Source organism: Emiliania huxleyi (assembly GCF_000372725.1).
Source record: "Emiliania huxleyi CCMP1516 unplaced genomic scaffold EMIHUscaffold_32, whole genome shotgun sequence".
NCBI classification, from domain to species: domain Eukaryota; phylum Haptophyta; order Isochrysidales; family Noelaerhabdaceae; genus Emiliania; species Emiliania huxleyi.
Genome location: NW_005199601.1, coordinates 207,508 through 225,764, shown reverse-complemented (window position 1 = coordinate 225,764; position 18,257 = coordinate 207,508). Strand labels below are relative to the sequence as shown.

Sequence of the window (18,257 nt, the reverse complement as noted above, 5' to 3'; positions counted from 1 at the left end):
GCCGAGCGAAGGGTCTTGACGAGTCGTTTGAGTAGCCCTCTGTGTCTTGTAGCGTGCTTTGCACGCGGGTTAAGCATTGCGGCATCGCCGAGTTCTTCGTGCGGCTTGCCGCTCGGCGCCTTCTTGCCTGGCCGATGGCAGCGCAGGAAGGCAGGCGGGGCGGATGTGGGGGCGAGCCTCGTTGGCGACGCCGGCGGCGCAGTCCTTCTTCTTCGCCTTGGTCGGCGCCTTGTTCTTCTCCTTCTTGGCCTCGTCGAGCTGCGCCTGGGGCGCGCGGGGGCGGGCGTGAGCGGCGGCGGCGGCGGCGGCGGCGGCGGCGGCGGCGGCGGGCGGCGGTGGGCGGCGTTGCTCGGGGCGGGTGGCCGGAGGGGGAGGGAGAGGTGCGGCGCAGCCACAAAAGGCACAAGGCTGAAGCTCTCGACGGTGTTGAGGGAGGAGGGGCGGGGCGAGGGAGGGGCGGGGACTCACCTCGGTCTTCGTGTTGATGAACGTCCAGCGCGAGGGCGGGACGAGCTTGGCGTCGTCGTCGCGCGCGAACGACGCGTCCTTGCTGCTCGCCGTGCGGGTGGCGCTGCTGATCGGGGACGCCATGATCCCCTTCATGGACATACACATATGATCCCCTTCTCGGGGAGGTTTCGGGGAGGTTTCTGCTCAGTGGGGTCGTGAGCTCCGCTTTTGCTTTCTTTTTTCTTTCTTTTGGTATTTGTGCATTCGCGCGGAAACAACTCTCGCACCCCACCGCAATCTCCATGCCTCTAGGGTCGCCGCAGACGACGGCTCCAAACTAAGCCCCAAGGGCGCGGCAGCGTGCGTCCCTCCCGCGCGGCACAACCCGCTCTAAAGCCCCCTCCCCCCCATCCGTGCCCCCTCCCTACCCTCCTACCTCGGCCGGCTTCAGGCGCGGCGCGCGCCCGAGATGCCCCGAGATCATCCGAGATGACCCGAGACCACCCCCGACGGAGAGGCGCCGCGCCTCAGAAGAGGCGCACCCCTCAGAAGAGGTACTCGTCCGCCATGCCGACGAGGAGGGGGAAGCGCGGCACGGCGACGGCGAACTCCTCGCCGGCGGGCGCCTCGAGCGAGCCGGGCACAAAGTCGATCGACCCTTCGAAGGAGATGCTCGAGCCGCGCCCGCTGAGGCTCTGGTACACAAACACGCCCTCGCACCACTCGCCCTGCCCGATGCGGCCCGAGTGGCGCTGCTTGTCGTCGCGCCTGTGGTGACGCGCCCCGGACGTGTCCCGATAAAGCTCTTGAGTGACACCTTGACACGCCATGTGCTAACCGTTTGCACGCCTGCGTGACTCGGACGCACGACCAGGAGGGGGGGGGGGGGGCGGGGGGGGGGGCAACGTCTTGCCCCCATCCTTTGGGCTTTCTTCTTCCTTGGGAAAATTCTTCTTCCTTGTTCTTGGGGCGGCCAACGAAAATGATTTGGGCTCGGGATTGTCGGCAAAAATAGCAGCCAATGCTGTCGTACAGGAGCGTCGGCGGGGAAGGCGGGGAAGGCGAGGCTTTGACCGTATTGCGCGATGACCTGAGCGACTGACTCATCGTCCGGCAATGATGGGTCTCCGGCCTTGACGAGGACCCATTGCAGCGCGGTGCGCGCAGGAGGCCAGGACTCCTGCGTCGCAGACGCAGTGACCTGCGCGGATCGAACGGATCGTGTGAAGGAAGGTTGCACCCGCTTTTCCGGGGTCGCGGGATTGGGGTCGGGATCGGGGTCGGGATTCGGGTCGCGGGCTCGGGAGCACGGGTAAGGGGGGTTGATGTAAATGATATAGCAAGGGCGACACCAACAACCACGAGTCCAAGTACGTATCGTCTATCGTCTAAAGCGGGGGGGGCGCAATAAGCTCGAGGCGGTTGTGTTCACCGCGCCGCCTGGCTGGCAGTAGGAGGGTACGCCGTGAGACCACTGTTTTGGTGCCTACCATAAATTCTCGCCGCTGGAACGCTACTTACTTGCAGCTGTCTGTACAGAGATCGGTCAGCACCCCCCAGCCAGAGCTCTGCCGCTGGGGGGGGGGGGGGGGGGTCGTCCATGGCTTTAGATGTGCAGGGGGGGTACCGAGCAGTGTGCGACCGCTCTCAGGAGCCTACCTGAGAGCCCACGACCGCTTGGCAGGCACCTGCGAGCACTTGGAGCACTTGCTTGGAGTGCAGTCATTAATTAACCTCACATCCAGGGCCGGGGAGCTAAGAAGCGCACCCAGCGGGCCAGATGATCGGTATCGGGTTGCGGGCTAGAGAGCCCTAGCCCTGGGGGGTGCGCGTTCGCAGGGAAAGGGCCATTTCCGCTCCCCCCCCGCAAGGCGCGAGACACACATTTTAATAGTAGAGGCTATGTGTATCGCGCGCCTTGAGAGAGATTTTTAAAGACCAACAAGAAATCACGACTCTCTCTCCGCGCCTTGCGGGGGGGGCGCGGAAAAGAGGAACCTCTTAGCGCCATCGCCACGGTGCTGCATGCAGCGCCGGGCGACGACGGCTTACCGCCTCCCGGTCCCCCTCGGCACACCTCCGCTGCTTAATGTTTGGCGACTCGAACCCGTGAAGCTTCCCCGTGCGCGGGTTACCCCGCACACACGGCTTCCCCCCGCCCTGGAGTTTGTATTTGAGAGAGCGTCCGTGCCACAGCGCACCGGGTCCGGCGCCACGTCTGAAAGACCTGGATTTGCGTCAGCGGATGAGTGCTGCGGCAAAGACGGACGCCGGGGCCATCTTACTCATTGGAGGTGTGGCGCGAACTTTCTGGTGCACCATTGACTCTATTGAGCGCTTTGCAGCACGGCTCGGCGCCGATGTCTACGCGTACGTGAAGACCAGTGACCCAGGCCCAAAGCTGCAAGAGGGCCACGACTTTTCGTATCCGCAGCAAAACAGCACCGCCCTTGAGCTGCGACTGAAGCAGACGCCCGGTTTTGTTGGGGCAAAAATTGTGAGCGACGAGCCGTGCGACAGGCGGTGCTCGATGCAGCAAGTCGCCTGCCGAGGAAGATTCAACGTCTTTTTTGAAGGCAGATTTGGCGACCACCACCTCGCTCGCGCCGTTCAGCAGCACCTCGTCCTTGCCACGCTCGGCCGCGCTCTCCTCAGGATCGAGGCTGCTCGAGAGGGCGTCAAGAGAGAGTTGGTGTTAGGTTTGTTGTTGGCAAGGAAGACACAGTGTTCACACAAAATCACAGTGGGTGGAAAGCGAACACCTCTTAACCCCCTCCCAACGGGGACACCACCACCCTCGCCCAGGCAGGGATCTACAACGCTGTCTCAAGCAAGGTCCGACCTGTGGGCTCTGCCTGCGCTCGGCACCGGGCACCGCCTCGGTATACAAAATGCGCCTGCGGGCGGACCCTTACAGAGCTACACACAAAAAAATAAACTCACCTGAGCGCGCACATTGGTGAGCGTGTCACCGAGATATGACCGAGATCACCAACACAGCGGCCGTTGCAAAAAGCAAGCATGTACATGCCTGGTTCCCGAGCTCCCTTCCTCTCGCTCTGCCTCGCGGCCGGCGCGGCCGCTCACGGCTTCCTGACGTGCCCGGCACCGCGACAGCGCCGCAATGGACCCATTCCAGGCCAGACATGGACCATGTGGATGGGTATGAGCGGAGGCAGCTACGGCCCTGGGATAGGCAACGCCCAGAGCCTGTCCGCCGGCGGCCGCAACCCGAGCCACGCCAACCCAGGCACCCGCGACCTGTGTGGTGGTACGCTCGCCAACCACTTCTCGGCCGGATCGCTCTACGGCCCCACCGAGGCCAGAGGCACCTTTGTCAGCGGAGGCACGATGGCCGTCACCGTTCGTCTGACCGCTTACCACAAGGGATGGTTCGAGTTTCGGTTAGCTGTGCCGGCGGGCGATACGCAGGACATTTCACAGGACCTCCTCAACGAGCATGTGCTCGAGATTGACCCATCTACCGACGAGTATGAATTAGCGACCGATTACGCCGGCGTTTCGGGCTCGGTCAAGTGCAGAAACTCTGGCGGGTGAGGGCCGCCCCGCTCCTCCTTCTCGATTTTGCTCCGCCGGCCCCGCCGCCCCCACCGCCTCCACCGCCCCTGCTTCCCTGTTTCCAGGCACCCGGACGACTCGCCGCCTGACTGGGCGCAGCAGCCCTTTCCGCACGGCTCGTGCTGCAACGGCGGCGGTGCTTGCAGCCCGCCGGCGGCCAACACCGACCGCTACGTCGTCGAGAAGGTGAGCAACGCCGGCTCTCGCGACTACAGTCTTGTGCTCAAGCTTCCCCCGGGCGTCGTCTGCGAGCGCTGCGTGCTGCAGTGGTACTACCAGACGGGCAACTCGCCCGGGGCGTACCCGGAGGCGTTCTGGAACTGCGCCGACATCGCCATCAAGAGCGCCGACTACTCGGGCCCGACGGGCTGCGCCATGCCCGGACCCGGCCCGTATGACTCCACCGTTCCGCCTCCGCCAGCAGCCGCCAACCCTCCCGCTGCGGTCGCGAGCCCTCCCCCTCCCGCGGCCGCCAGCCCACCACCGCCAGCCGCCGTGCCCCCGCCGTCGCCGCTCCCGCTCCCCCCTGTCGGCTCCCTCTGCGACTTTGCCGGCGGCGAGCTCTTCGACGGGACCGCCTGCGTGAGAGTCAACGCGTCGTGCATCTCGCCACCGCCGCCTCTCCTCGCCCCAGCGCCAGTGAGCTCGCCGCCGCCCTCGCCGTCCCCGTCGCCGCCACCCACGATCAGCGTGCCGCCGCCGCCGCCCCCAGCCGCCACGCCGCCGCCGCCTTCTCCGTCGCCATCCCCGTCGCCATCCCCGTCGCCACTGCCACCACCGCCGCCGGCGCCACTGCCGCCGAATTGCAAACGTTGGTGCGCGAACAATCCAAAGTGCGCGCCCTGCCCGCCCTGGCTCCGACTCCCCCCACCCACCCACCTCGCCTGCACCCCACTCACCCAAGCTCCAGCCCGGCCAGAGCGCAAGCACCACCCCAACCCCCACCCGGCCACCCTCCTGTTACAGACCGTGGGAGGAGAAGTGCAACTGGGTTCAGAATTGTGCGGGCTGCCCAGAGTGCCTGGTCTCGCCGCCACCCCCAGCCGCCACGATGCCGCCTCCGCCTACCCCAACCGTCACGACGCCGCCGCCTTCTCTGTCGCCATCCCCGTCGCCACTGCCGCCGCCGCCTTCTCCGTCGCCATCCCCGTCGCCACTGCCGCCGCCGCCGCCGGCGAGCGGAGGGGGGCAGTGTCTGTCCACAGGCTACCATGCTGGCTACACCGACGCTTGGTGCGACAGCAACTGCAACCACAATCCTCCCAACTGCCCCGCCCTTTACTGCACCCAGGGCTGCCTCGGCGGAGGCGGGGAGGGTCCGTCGCCGCCCCCCACGGTCAACGCGCCACCCCCGCCGCCCTCGCCGCCCTCGCCGCCTCCTCCGCCGCCCTCGCCGCCCTCGCCGCCTCCTCCGCCGCCCTCGCCGCCCTCGCCGCCCTCGCCGCCCTCGCCGCCCCGCGTCGTGCAGTACTACGCGCAGTGGGCGGTGTACGGGCGCAACTTCTACCCTCGAGACGTGCGCGTCGACAAGCTCACGCACATGCACTACGCATTCTACGAGGTGACGTCCGACTGCCGGGCCGCGTCCATCGATGAGTGGGCCGACTACCAGCTCTCGCAGACCGCCGCCGGCCGCACGGTGCAGGGCAACATCGCCGCCTTTGTCGCCCTGCGCGAGGAGCAGGCCAGCCTCGGCCACACGCTGCGCCTCATCCTCTCGCTCGGCGGCTGGACCAAGTCGACCCACTTCTCGTCCTGCAGCAAGACGCACGCCAACCGGCAGGCCCTCGTCAGCTCGGCCGTCGCGCTTCTGGACCGGACCGGCTTCGACGGCCTGGACCTCGACTGGGAGTACCCGGTCTGCTGCGGCCTGGACAGCAACGGCGTCGACCCCGCCGACTGGGAGAATTACGTGCTGCTGCTGCAGATGCTGCGCGGGGCGCTGGACGTGGCGCACCCAACGGAGCACAAGGAGCTGTCGATCGCGATGGGGATGAGCCCGGCCGTGACGGGCATCGCGCCCAAGGCGGCGCTCGCCGACGTGCTCGACTGCATCTACCTGATGACGTATGATTACAATGGCGATTGGAACGAGTTCACCGGCCACCTCGCGCCCCTCTACCCCGATCCCGCCTATCCCGGTGACCCCGACTTTCACATCTCGTGGGGCGTGGCCGAGTGGACCGCCGCGGTGCCGGCCTCCAAGCTCGCCATGGGCATGCCATCGTACGGCCGCTCGTGGTACGGCACGACGGAGCTCTTCGGGTCCGGCGCCACGCCCGGGCCGGGGACCTACTGGGAGCCGCCCAACGGGGGGGAGCAGCTGGGCATCCTGCGGTACGACGAGATCATCTCGAGCCGCTTCGCTGGCTTCACGCGCAGCTGGTCCGACACCGCAAAGGTGCCGTATCTCCATGGGTACCGCAACGGCCGGCCCGCCTTCATCACCTACGACGACCCCGAGTCGATCGCCATCAAGGCACGCTATGGCAGCGCGGCGGGTCTGGCTGGGCTGATGTTCTGGGAGGCGTCCGAGGACAGCGCCTCCGTTTTGCTGCTGCGGGCCATCGAGGCGTGGAACGAGGGGTCGGTTCTGCCGCCGCCCGCGACGCTGCCGCCGCCGCTGCCGCCGCCAGCCTCGCTGCCCGATGGCGGCGATGCCTCGCCGCCGCCGCCGCCGGTCTCGCTGTCGCCGCCGCCGCCGGCCGCGTTGCCCGACGGGGGCGACGAGGGCGGTGCTGCAGCGCTCGTACTCGCGCTATCCTCGATGAGCCCCTACCAGTTCCGCAAACTCAAGACGACGGCGTCGGCGAGCTGCAACATCGAGTCGCCGACAGGCGCTTGCTGGGAGGACAGCGAGCAGTACTTTTGGGCCGACATGGTCGGCGCGCTCGAGAAGATGGCCACGCGCGGCGTGGCGGGGCGCACGTTCTTTGCCAGCGCCGCCGGCTCGAGCGACTACGCCGTCGGCCTCGCCAACCTCGCCGCCTTCCTGGCGCAGACCATGCAGGAGACGATCCAGTACGACGCCTGCGACGAGAACAACTGGAGCGAGCAGAGCGCCCTCGACATGGTGAGCGCCAAGGGCGGCTCGCCGGGCGAGATCTACCCCGCCTCGGCGGCGTGCGGCCAGCTCGGCCAGAGCTACCAGAGCTACAGCTGCCCCGCCGGCGGCGTGCTCGACCCCGATACGGGCGAGACAGTCCCGCCCGAGGAGGTCCAGTGCGCCGTCGACCCCGACATGGTGGTGGTGGCGCAGACGTCGGCGCAGTGGTACGGCGCGCCGCCGCCCCTCTTCTGCGCGCCAAGGACGGCGGTTCCCGAGGCGCCCAGGTGGGACGTGTCTGGATGGTGCCCCACCCAAGGGACCAGCTGGAACCAGGCCGAAGAGTGGGCGGCGCCGTTCGGGAGCATGGCGCGCGGCAGTATCCACTTTGGCCCGGCGGCGTCCACCGCGAGCGTGCCGGCAGAGGTGCTGGCCAGCACGCCCGACTACCCGTCGTACGTGGTTGGCTCCGTCGACCAAGGCACGGGCGATGCCTGCCTGCTGGACGGAACCTGCTGCCTCGACAAGGACAACCAGCGTGCCGGCTCGTGGCGGAGCTGCGCGGGCGGCTGCGAGAACTCCGCCCTGCCCGAGCTGAACGTCGGCAGCGAGGCGCGGACCGACGTGGAGGGGTGCTGCTGGTGGGGTCGTGGCGCCATCCAGACAACCGGCGTGTGCAACTTTGGCAAGCTAAACTACTTTGCGGGCAAGAAGGCGGCGCAGCGCGGCAAGGACGCCCTCTTCCCCGACGTCGACTTTTGCGCCAACCCGGGCGCGATCTGCCAGCCCGAGTACCCGGAGCTGCGCTGGTTCTCGGGCCTCTTCTACTGGCTGAACGACGTGCAGCCGTACGACGTGCGCGGCGAAAGGTACCTTGACGTCCTAAGGGATTGGGTGGACAACGGGATGGACCCGAGCGACCACAGCCTCGTCGATTTTGCGTCCGGCGTCGTCAACCGCGGCTGCCACGACGCGCCGTTCGAGGGCATCGGCGGCGCCGATCCGTGCGGCAACGGCGAGATCCACGCCTGGGAAGAGCGCCGGATGAACTTCAAGCACATCTGGGGCGTGCTGAGCCCGCTGCTGCCGACGCGCCGCCGCTCCTTGCTCCTGCAGTGAAATGCTCGATGTCTATTTGTTCACTACTGCTGCTGCTGTTGCTGCTGCTTACGTATGTCTTCGCACTTCGGTACCCGCGCATTGGCGCCACCCGACCTCGGGCCCAGCGGTCATACAGTATCGTTCAACATTTTTGTGCATTATTGAGAGCCTGATTCGAGTTGTAGCCAGAAGAGAATCTCGCGCAGATAGTTTGTCAGTGAGTCAGAATGTCGGTAAGTCGTGTGTCGTGTCGTGGTCTCGTGCTTCGGAAGATAGCAGTGCTTGATAAAAAGTGCGGCGACGTGCAGCAAGAGAAGAGCTCGAAACACGAAAGGAAGGGGGATCTTGGAGCACTTGGAGTGCAGTTATCAGCCTCACATCCAGGGCCGGGGAGCTAAGAAGCGCACCCAGCGGGCCGGATGATCGGGATCGGGTTACGGGCTAGAGAGCCCTAGCCCCGGGGGTGCGCGTTCGCAGGGCCATAACACGGGTCTCCGAGGGATAGTTCCGTGTACCGGGTTTCCCCTTAACTGCAGAACGCACCCTCTACTCGGAGCTAGTGGACACGACACTCACTACTGATACGAGAATACATACCGCCCCCACGCAACTACTCGAAGATAATACGAGAATACGCAGCTGCGAGACGCCTATAAAGAAACAGCGAGGTAAAGTTCGGCGGCTATGATAAACCGAAAGTTGTCGTAAAACGCGGGCGAAAGCAAAGCAGAGGGCGGGCGCTTTCTGCCGCAGCGATGCCCGCAGCCTGTCGAGCAGCTTCCGCGGCGCACATGCGCCGCGGGGCTCGGCCGAGCTGGCCTCACACGGCGAAGGAGCCGGAACCTTGGTACCTTGGTAGCGACGCTTCGCGTCGCGATCGCCGTTCAATTCGTTTTGAGCTTAGCCTTCGATGTTATGAAACAACGCAAGGCGACATGGCATATCGCTCTCGGGCTCACACAGACATCCCGCACACCCGCCGCACACCCGCCGCCCCCGCATTCGTTTTTTTTCTCGCGATCGCCCTTGAATTCGAGTGGATACTGGAAGGCTACGCACCGCGCACCGCTCCCGCCGCGCGACGCGGGTTTTTGAGCTCACCGAGAATGCTAAGTGCCCTTGGGAAGGGCTGCAACCTCCACTCGCTGGGACCGCTCGCGCCAGCGCACTTCTCGGCGCCGTCTCTCGGATCGGACACGAGATAGATAGAGCTCTCTCTGCCTTTTAGATGCTAGCGCTAGCTTCCCTTAGATTTGGCGCGGGGATATCGTGGGGAGTCCCCAGGCTCGAGAATGAACTCACAAACCAGAAATATATACGGACAGCCACGTCGTCCGGTCACTCACACTCCTCGCAGCGAGGGCCGTTCACCGCGCTCCGCAGCTCCGCCTTGCGGCTGGTGCGCGAGGGCCGGGGCGGATAGCGGAGGCAGCAGGCGCAGCCGCACTTGTTGCCGCTCTTGGGGGCGTAGGCGCGCCCCTCGGTCCGCGTGCAGGGAAGCCCGAGCTCGTAGTTAATGAGCTGCGCCCCCTCGGCATCTCCCCCGCCGCCGTTGCCGCGACCACCGCCGCTGCCAATCCTCGCCGCCGTGCTCGGAGCGTCGCCGAGCCCGTCGCCAGCGCGAGCCGCACGGCCGTAGACCCCGACGCGCATCGCGCCGCCGCCCACCGCCTCGAGCGGGCGGAAGCGCACGAAGCGCGCGCGCACGCCGCCCTTGAACTGCGAGAGGGAGTGCACCACCTCCGAGGTGGCGTCGTCGTTCCCCCTGTGCACGCCGAGCGAGCGCCACGCCCGCCCCCCCGCCTCGCGCACCGAGACTTCGTACCGAGTCACCCACTGCAGATCGGTGTAATGGCGAGGCGGCGGGCTCACAGCGTAGCCCGACGCAGCCCACGGCGAGCCGGCCAGGCTGCCCTCTCCGATGGCGAGCACCTCCCAGAAGGGTCCTTCGTACGGTCCGTCCCGCGACAGGCTCCACCAAGGCCGCCCCTCGACGGCGTACCCAACCGCGTCGTCGTCGCCGAAGGCAGCGCGTGCGGGGCGGCCCCCGCCCAACGCCCGCCGCGCCGCGCGCCGCTCGTGGCGAATCTGCGGGAACGTGCGCGTCGGAGGGTGGCGGCCCTGCGTCGAGACCTCGGTGAGGTCGCAGTTTTGACCCAGGTCGATCTCGATAAACGCATTCTTCGTGCCCACGCCGCCTGCTCGCTCCACGTCCCACGCTGCCTCCACCCGGTTGGCACGCACCACCGCGGCCGAGGCGTGCCGCCCACCGCGCCCACCGACCCTCTTCGGCGTGAGCAGCGCCCCCTGCACGCCCTCGGGCGCCTCGGACGGCGGCGTGGCAAACGGTGCGGGCGTCCTCTTGTTGCGCATGCGGTAGATTGCGCCGCCGCGAGGCTGGCAGCGCCGCGCCGCCGCCTGTCGCGCCTCCGCGCGAGACGGACATCCTTCGCGGCGCACCTCGACCTGCTCCGCCACGGCCTCGAGCGTGTACACGGCTGTTGAGAGACGGCTCGAGCGTGTCGACGCGCCGCGTACCTTGCTCTTGACGAGCGATGGGGGCTGGATGGCATGCTCCGCGAGCAGCGCCGGAAGCCACTCCCACGCCCCATCCTTGTCGAGCGTGCACGGCATGTCGTCAAGCGTGCACTCGAGGGCCGAAACGAGGCGGCGATTCTCAGGTTCTCCGTCTCCAACGCATCCTTGGCTCCACTCGTTCGAGGGCTTCACCTCCGCTGTTTTGTCGGCATGCGAGGTCGCCTCGTAGCGATCGACACGGCGGACGCTCTTGCCGAGCCACGCCCGCTTGCCGCCCCGCTCGAAGCGAGCGCGCCTAACGTCGCTGAAGGGCTTCTCGTCGATCATGGTTATTGGGTCGCCACGGCTAGACGATTGTGCGCCGACGACGATGGGCCGCCGCAAGCCTGACAGGTTCAGGACCCGGTCATGGACGAACGCGATTCACCATTCACAGCTCATTGAGCCCGGCAGAGGAAGGGCGTGATGGGGGCAAGTGGGAGCGCGACGAGCAGGAGCACTCTGACCAATCCGGGATTGGGTACTAGTTTACGGGGTCGTAACGGGGTTCTCCCCCGGCGGGCTCCGTTCTCCTTTAAAAGAAAGAAAGAAAGAAAACACACAACCCAAGGGAGGGATGGGAGAACGGCACGCCGCCACCACACGGGATTTTAAGGAGAGGAGGGTGTGATGCGCTAGCCGTCGCCCACCCTGGGGGGTCTGCCTCCTCGTATCTCTTTTCGCAGTCTCTCGCCGCTTCTCGCTGCAACCTCTCCTTTGTGGGGGTTCTATCTGTATCTGTATTTCTTTCGTATTTCGTTTACGGCGCCCCATACATACAACTGTACGGCTCTAGGCGAACCTAAGTTTACAACCCAGCGGACGCACCGCTGCTCAAAGAGAGGGCTCGGCTTGATCGCCGCACTCGCTGCAGGCGTGCTCGCTCCTATATACAGGCAGGGGCCCGCTGCCCGCTGGCCGATCGATGGAGGCCGCGAGGCCGCCGCCGGAGCGAAGGGCTGGCGAGCCGCGGGAGGCGGCGCCGCGCGAGAGACAAACGGCGGCTCGCTTCGGGTGGGCCGGCCCGCGACTACGAGCACGGCCTGGCGACCGGTTGACCGTCCATCAGGAGTTAAAGACGCGGCTCGGCGCGGCCGGGCGCGGCGTGCGGCGCGGCACGGCGCGGCACGGCTCGGCTCGGCTCGGCCACTCTACCCCATTCACCCCCCCTCCCCCCCCACCCAGTGCGGCGCGGCACGGCGCGGCGCGGCTCGGCCCGGCCTGGCACAAGGATCGGCACGGTGAGACGCGGCGCGTGCGCGGCTCGGCCCGGCACAGCTAGGCGTCCTGGATGGTCTTCATCTGCGTGTACACGGTCTTGTCCGCCCTCCTGCGCACTTATGTCAGGCGCAGGTCAGTGCGTGCGCACGGGCGGCTGCGGGGCACGGCGCGCGCACCGCTCCATGTCCATGTACCATGTCGAAGTGCACATACATAGTCCAGCCTAATCCTGACGTCAAAGAGGAAGTCGCTGATCGAGTACTCGTAGACCTTGAGAATGTTCGCGAAGGTGTTGGCTTGAGCAATGAGCGTATCGCGGTCGGTTTGAGCAATGTAGAGCCGCGAGGCGGAGATCCAGGCAAGCAGGCTACTGTATAGCCCGGCATACAGAGATCCCAGCTCTGAATACGGTCGCCACGCGTGCCATGGCGGTGCTTCGTCCTGCCCCTCGCCGTCGGTGATGCTGAGGACTTGGTCACGCACGCACTTCGCCTCGAGGTCGACCGCTCCGAGCGCATCGACGAGGCCATCCGGAAGGGCTGCAAGGGCAGCCGTGGCGGCAGTGACGCTCATCATGCCGTCGCCCGAGTACGGTGTGAACTCGCCGACGCACGCCGGAATGGCGCTGCCCTCCGGGGTGGCGACTTTGCAGCCTTCGTTTCCGAGTTTGACCAGGGCAGCGCACAGCTGGTCGACGGGGACTGCCACCTCCGCCTGGCTGGAGAAGGCGGAGGCCTCCAGGCCCACCGTGAGCACGAGCGCAGCCACCCAAGCCTTCATCGTCTCTAGACGACGGGAAAGCCAGATTAGATCTCACTGCTCATGCGTCTTGCTGTGAATTCACGTCTAACACACACACACTGGGTGTGTGGCAGCCAGCTGGCTGTGTGTCTTGTGAGCTTGTTTGTGTCTGTGTGTCGCTCGTGCGTGTCGTCATCATCTGTCCAGCGTCCACCCATACCGCGTTGGTGTCCAGTCCGAGCCTGGCTGTTCTTCACCTTACTACCTACCTACCTACACACTGATGTGTAACATCACACCATCGGTGTGATGACGAACGGCGCACCCCACCCGCGGGCGCCCACCACCGCCGGGCCGACCTGCCCTACCTCCACGGACGTACGTGCCCTACCTCTCGCCGGCCCTTGTGGTCACCACACCCTGCATCCTGCGATGGCGGGCCCGGCCGGGGATGTTGGAAAAATCAAGATCTAAACAGTAAACAGCCACAAGCGTGAAACTCGACGCTGTTGTGGTGCTGCGGCAGTGCTGGTACAAAAGGAGCCGCGGCACAGGCTTGACAGGATTGTCAGCAACACAAAACCCCCCTTTGCAATCACTGAGGAACGCCGCAAGGCATCAAAAGCAATCCTGTTTTGCTGCTTTTCTCTCGTGACCAACCACACACAGCCATCCACCTACAGCCGTACCTGGGCGTGCGTCGTGCATCCCTGCCAGATTGTGTGATACACCAATAACCAAACTCAATACTCAATACCGGGTTACGACCGGGATAAGACATAAGTATCAGCACTCTCGATCAAGCGATCGCTCTAACCACGCCGGGATTGGGGGTGCTTTTGCGCGCGTAGCTCTCAAAGCCAGGCGAGAGAGAAATTCTTGCCGTCTGTGCCACTCTGCTGCGTGTCGTGCTGTGTGCGAAAAGAGCCGTCGCTGCGCGGAGGTCACGGGAAGAGAGTGGTCGCTTATTCGTCGTCTCGACCGCTTTATTGCCGCGATCAAAACTAGGTACACGCCACACTCCAGACGACATGTACTCTCCCACCCGACAACCGGCAAAACGCTGTCGTGAGCCAGCCGCTTTTGCGGCAGCCGACCGCGGAGGTCGAGCGCGCCGCGTGCGCGGAGATCGACATGGCGAGGCGACCGTCATCCCGTACAATGCCGCTGGCGTGTTGGCGCGACTCGCGGCGAGCCGAGCCAGGCCACGGCGCTCGGCCTGCTGAGAGAAGACCTTCCCCGACGGCAGTGACAATTTACCCGACATCAATCGTCGACGGCAAGCTCGAGAACTGCGCCTCCAAAGTCGCCCAGATTCGCCTCTCGCGGCGCGCTGATTTAGTATCGCCGGTGCGCCAGCCAGCTCTGCTCCACAGCAGGGCATGCCAGACTGGTTCCTGCTAGCCGTGCGTCCTGGTGGCATCCATTGCCAGCTCAGGTAGCCTCAGGAGGTCGCCTCGCGCACAACTCGGCGCCGCACAGCACCGCTCCGCGTTACTACCGAGTTAGTATCGTCGACCCACAGAGACTGCTCTTCTGTAGGTGGAGCCGACAAACGCCGGCCGGGTCGGCCCCGCCGCCCCCATCGCCGCCGCCGGGGCGGCTGCGGCCTCGGCGGACCATCCGGCGCGCCGCGCGCCCGACGGGGAGGTGTTCACCACTCCTGGATCCTCACCCTGCCACGCCTTCGTGCAGACGCCGTGGCACCCACCTCAGGCGCCGCTCGGACTCGGTTGACGGCCGCCCAAGTGCTTGGCTCGTGCCCAGCCGACCGGCAGGCGATGCCCACTCGCTGCTAGGCTAATTTCGGGCTGTCTTGCGGCGGTGTGGTGCCCGGTGAAGGGCACCCGGCACAAAACTACGATAGTTAGTACCGTGCGGGGGCAGTGCATTTAATTCTGTCAAAAATCGAAATGTGCTCTGTGGGACTTATTGGGCTAGGGTCATACGTCCGGGAGGCCCCCCATGCGTGCCGTAACGAGCCACGGTGCTGGTATGACTCTGTTCACGTTCACACCTCTTCAATAGCGCAAAACTCCGATACAGGAGGTATGAAAACCGGGCGGGAGTGTGATCTGTGATCTGTGAGGGTCCGCCCGCAGGCGCATTTTGTATACCGAGGCGGTGCCCGGTGCCGAGCGCAGGCCGGAGCCCACAGGTCGGACCTTAAGACAGCGTTGTAGATCCCTGGGCGAGGGTGATGGCGTCCCCGTCGGGTCAGGGCTGAAGGCGGGGGAGACCAACCCGATCTCTCCGGCGTCCCGGGAGCGTGATTGACACCTCCCCCCGTGCCAACAGCCCCATGGAGGTAGACCGCTCGTCTAGCCAATCAGCCTTAAGCGAGCGGCCTGGCCGTTGGAATGGCCGAGTATCCGAGAGGCGGCAGCCTCTGCCCTCGGAGAGGGGGGGAGGTCTATGACCTACCTAGTTGTCCGGCATGCGAGGGCATGCTCGGCCGTTCGGAGTCCCCCCCTCGTAGAGGACGTCGGAGGGAGGCGAGGACGACTGTCTCTGACGGCGGACCTCAGTTACGAGCCGCCCTCCCCTCGAGACGCGAGGCCAGCGCACACTTGGGACCGAGCCCCAGCGTGCACCGTCCCACACGCCTCACGCGGCCTCTGGCTGGAACGGGATCGCAAGCGAGTCCCCCAGGCCGGCGCGCGTCTTCCGAGAGAGGAGCGGGAGCGAGGGACCTTCTTAGTTGTCCGTCCGGCATGCAGACGCATGCACGGCCGTTCAGAAATTTTCCCAGCCGTTGGAATGGCTGCGCTCCCGCCCCTCACCGGGCCGCGAACGGGTAGTAGACGTTGGTGCCGAGGAGGGAGGAGTCGCCGAAGGACGGGTAGTCGTCGGTCATGCGGGGGGAGGAGGAGTCGGCGAGCAGCAGGGAGGAGAAATGCCTGAGAGGGTGGGAGGGAGGCGTGAGGCGCAAGGTGAGGGGCGTGGGGGCGCGGGGCGCGGGGCGTGCGTGGGACGCGAGGCGTGAGGCGCAGGGCGTGGGGCGGGAGGGCGCGGGGCGCTCGAGTGAGGGCAGGGTGTGTTGTGTGTGTGTGTGAATGTGTGTGTGTGTTGTGTGTGTGTGTGTTGGTTTGTTTGTGCGAGGGCTTGGCAGGGCAGGGCAGGGCGGCGGCGAGCGGCGAGCGGCGAGCGGCGTCGGCGAGATCGGCGACGAAGAGAGGCGATGGTTGGCGAGCGTCCAGACGTCGCAGAGCATCCGGCAGGCGCGCAGCGACCCAAATTTTTGCTCACCGCACGGCCGTGCGAGCCGTCGGTCGGTGGTGATGGTCGGCGTCGGCGCGCGCCGACCGACGCGGCGGCGGTGGGCGTCATGTGGCGGGCGTGGGAAAGAGCATTGTCCGAATTTCGGCGGATCGTCCCTCGGGCGGGAGTGTGCATTTCATATGAGGAGGCGTGCACGGGGGCGTGCCCCCGGAGCACGCTCCCGTGCGCTGCCATATGAGGAGGCGTGCACGGGGGGGGGGCGTGCCCCCGGAGCACCGCTCCCGGTGTCGGGAGGGGGCCGCGCACGAGCCGGGGTGCGTTCCCACGGTGTTAACAATGGCGCGAGGAGGAAGGCTCGCTTCTTGCTCCGGTAGATCTGGCGCATTTCTTCAAGCACGACGGTTGTGCCGACGGCGAGAGAGATGAATGAAGCAGATGACCAGGAGCGTCAGGATCGAGAGGACGAGAGCGTGTCGATCTGGATGGAGCCTCCCGTCGACGGCGTCGTCGCAGCTGGTGTTTCCACTCTCGAATGTCGGTGGAGGATAAGTGAGTACCTGTGAGTGACTTGCCAACAACAAACCTAATACACCTAACCTCAAAACCTGTGTGCCAGGAGAAAAAGGCGGGGACCCGCTGCGACGTGCCCACCCTTCGTGCAGATAATGGAGTGCCCACACTGCCCTGCCATCTTCGGCTCCGAAGAGACGCTCTCCAAGCACGTGGCTGCGATTCACGAGAAGCTCGCGTCCCGCGCCTCCTCGCCGCTGCCCGCCGCCGCTTCCGCCACGGACACACCCGGCTCGAGCGATGGCGACAACCTCGACCTGACGCCGCTGCTCGGTGTGCTGACGCACGAGCAGAAGGACATGCTCCTGCTGCGCGCCATCGCCGCGGATGACTCGCTCGCGTACCACGTCCTTGCCGCCGTCCTCAAGCCGCTGAGCGCCGAGGCGGCGGCGGCGCGCCTCGAGGAGCTCGAGCCGACGGCGCTGGCGGCGACAGTCCGCGCGTACGTCGATGCGGGCGCGGGGCGCAACGCGCTGATGATGCTGCGCGTCGTCACCGCGGCCGCCTCGGACGCGCTCGGCGGCCTTGGCTCGCTGCTCCAGTCGGACGGCTGGGAGGAGTCCGAGGAGCTGGAGGCTGTCGAGCGGCTGCCGCGCGCCGACGCGATCGGAGCGCTGTGGGGCGAGGCGCTGGCGGGGGGTGACGAGCCCGGAGGCGACCGCTCGTCGGCGCGCGATCACGCCTCTGACGAAGACGAGAGCCTGCTCAGCCAGCTGGCTGCCGCAATCGGGCCGGTGCGCGGCGCGCAGCCGGGGCTGCTCGTCTCTGCCGACGGCAACGGAGTGCCCGCCGCCGAGTCGGTGGCGGCCGCGCAGGCCGCGCTGGCAGCTGCACTGGAGGCGCGGGGCGGCGCGCCCGCGCCTCCAGCCTCGAAGAAGGCGCGCCGAGGGTGAGTCCGCGGTCTAGAGAGAGCCGGCGGCTCGCGGGGGTTGTCGCTGTCGGCCCTTGCCTCGCCCCTGTGTAGTGTGTCTTGTGTGTGTCGCGCCACTGTCGCGCCTTGCCTGCTGCCTCGTAACATCAAAGGCGCGCTCTCTCTCAAAAAAGAAGAACGAAAAAGCGCCCAGCCACGCGCGGAGCGAGATGAGACAGGCAGACACCGCACACTGTGACACCACACAGGCGACAGGGTTGGTGGAGAGGAAGGTACTGCTAAAGTACTCTCTCTCTCTCGCTCGCTCGCTCTCCAAGGCAGCGCATGCGCGTCCAAGCCGCTGCAGCCAATCTCTCGCACACTCTCTCGCATAGGGGGCGACCCCACAAACAAAAGACAAGGGGGGGGGGGGGGGAGTGCGACCGAACATGAGCGCATGAGCGCAGTGCGCCGTGAACGAGTGGGCCCTCCGTTCGGGTGTTCTACATCCCTCGGACAGGCCCCGAGGGCTGCGCAGCGCGGCGGCAGCAGCGCGGCGGGCCATGCGCGGGCGGCGCGGGAGAGCCGCCCCAGACGGGTTCCCCCCTAGGCTCCTCCCGGCCGCGCCTCGAGGGGGAGGGGGGGCGGGGAGACACGGGGACCACGCGACGGACTCGAGACGAGACAAGCCTCGTTCAACGCTGCAGAAGACACACGCGCGCACGCGGCCCGACGCCGCTCTAGCGGCGCTGCCGCGTGCGCCTCTCGCCGCCGCCGTCGCCCCCGAGGCCCGCCGCCGCGGCGCCTCGCCGGGGTCGGCCAAGCTGCTGAGGCGCCATGTCGGCGGCGGCAGCGGCGGCGGGCGCGGCAGCAGCAGGCGCCGCCGCCGCCGCGCCGCCC

The 18,257-nt window shown here is 66.5% G+C and overlaps 4 protein-coding genes across 4 annotated transcripts; 3 read left to right on the top strand and 1 right to left on the bottom strand.

The window, feature by feature from the left end:
• Positions 1-5,569: 5,569 nt before the first annotated feature.
• On the top strand, positions 5,570-5,965 carry EMIHUDRAFT_65231 (hypothetical protein; the record flags this gene model as incomplete). The annotated part of the gene is made up of 1 exon (XM_005774024.1): positions 5,570-5,965. A coding segment is annotated over one exon (396 nt), but the record flags the coding sequence as incomplete, so codon positions are not given.
• Positions 5,966-7,908: 1,943 nt separating this feature from the next.
• EMIHUDRAFT_354790 (hypothetical protein) lies at positions 7,909-8,427 on the top strand (the record flags this gene model as incomplete). Its single annotated transcript, XM_005774023.1, has 1 exon — positions 7,909-8,427. A coding segment is annotated over exon 1 (202 nt), but the record flags the coding sequence as incomplete, so codon positions are not given.
• Positions 8,428-9,514: 1,087 nt separating this feature from the next.
• Positions 9,515-11,041, bottom strand: EMIHUDRAFT_207625 (hypothetical protein; the record flags this gene model as incomplete). Its single annotated transcript, XM_005774022.1, has 4 exons — positions 9,515-9,655; positions 9,869-10,108; positions 10,310-10,642; positions 10,715-11,041. The coding sequence occupies 4 exons, from the start codon at positions 11,039-11,041 to the stop codon at positions 9,515-9,517; spliced, it is 1,041 nt and encodes a 346-aa protein (XP_005774079.1).
• A 5,561-nt stretch (positions 11,042-16,602) lies between these two features.
• EMIHUDRAFT_101496 (hypothetical protein) lies at positions 16,603-17,400 on the top strand (the record flags this gene model as incomplete). Its single annotated transcript, XM_005774021.1, has 1 exon — positions 16,603-17,400. One exon carries the CDS (start codon positions 16,603-16,605, stop codon positions 17,398-17,400), a length of 798 nt encoding a protein of 265 aa, XP_005774078.1.
• Positions 17,401-18,257: the final 857 nt, after the last annotated feature.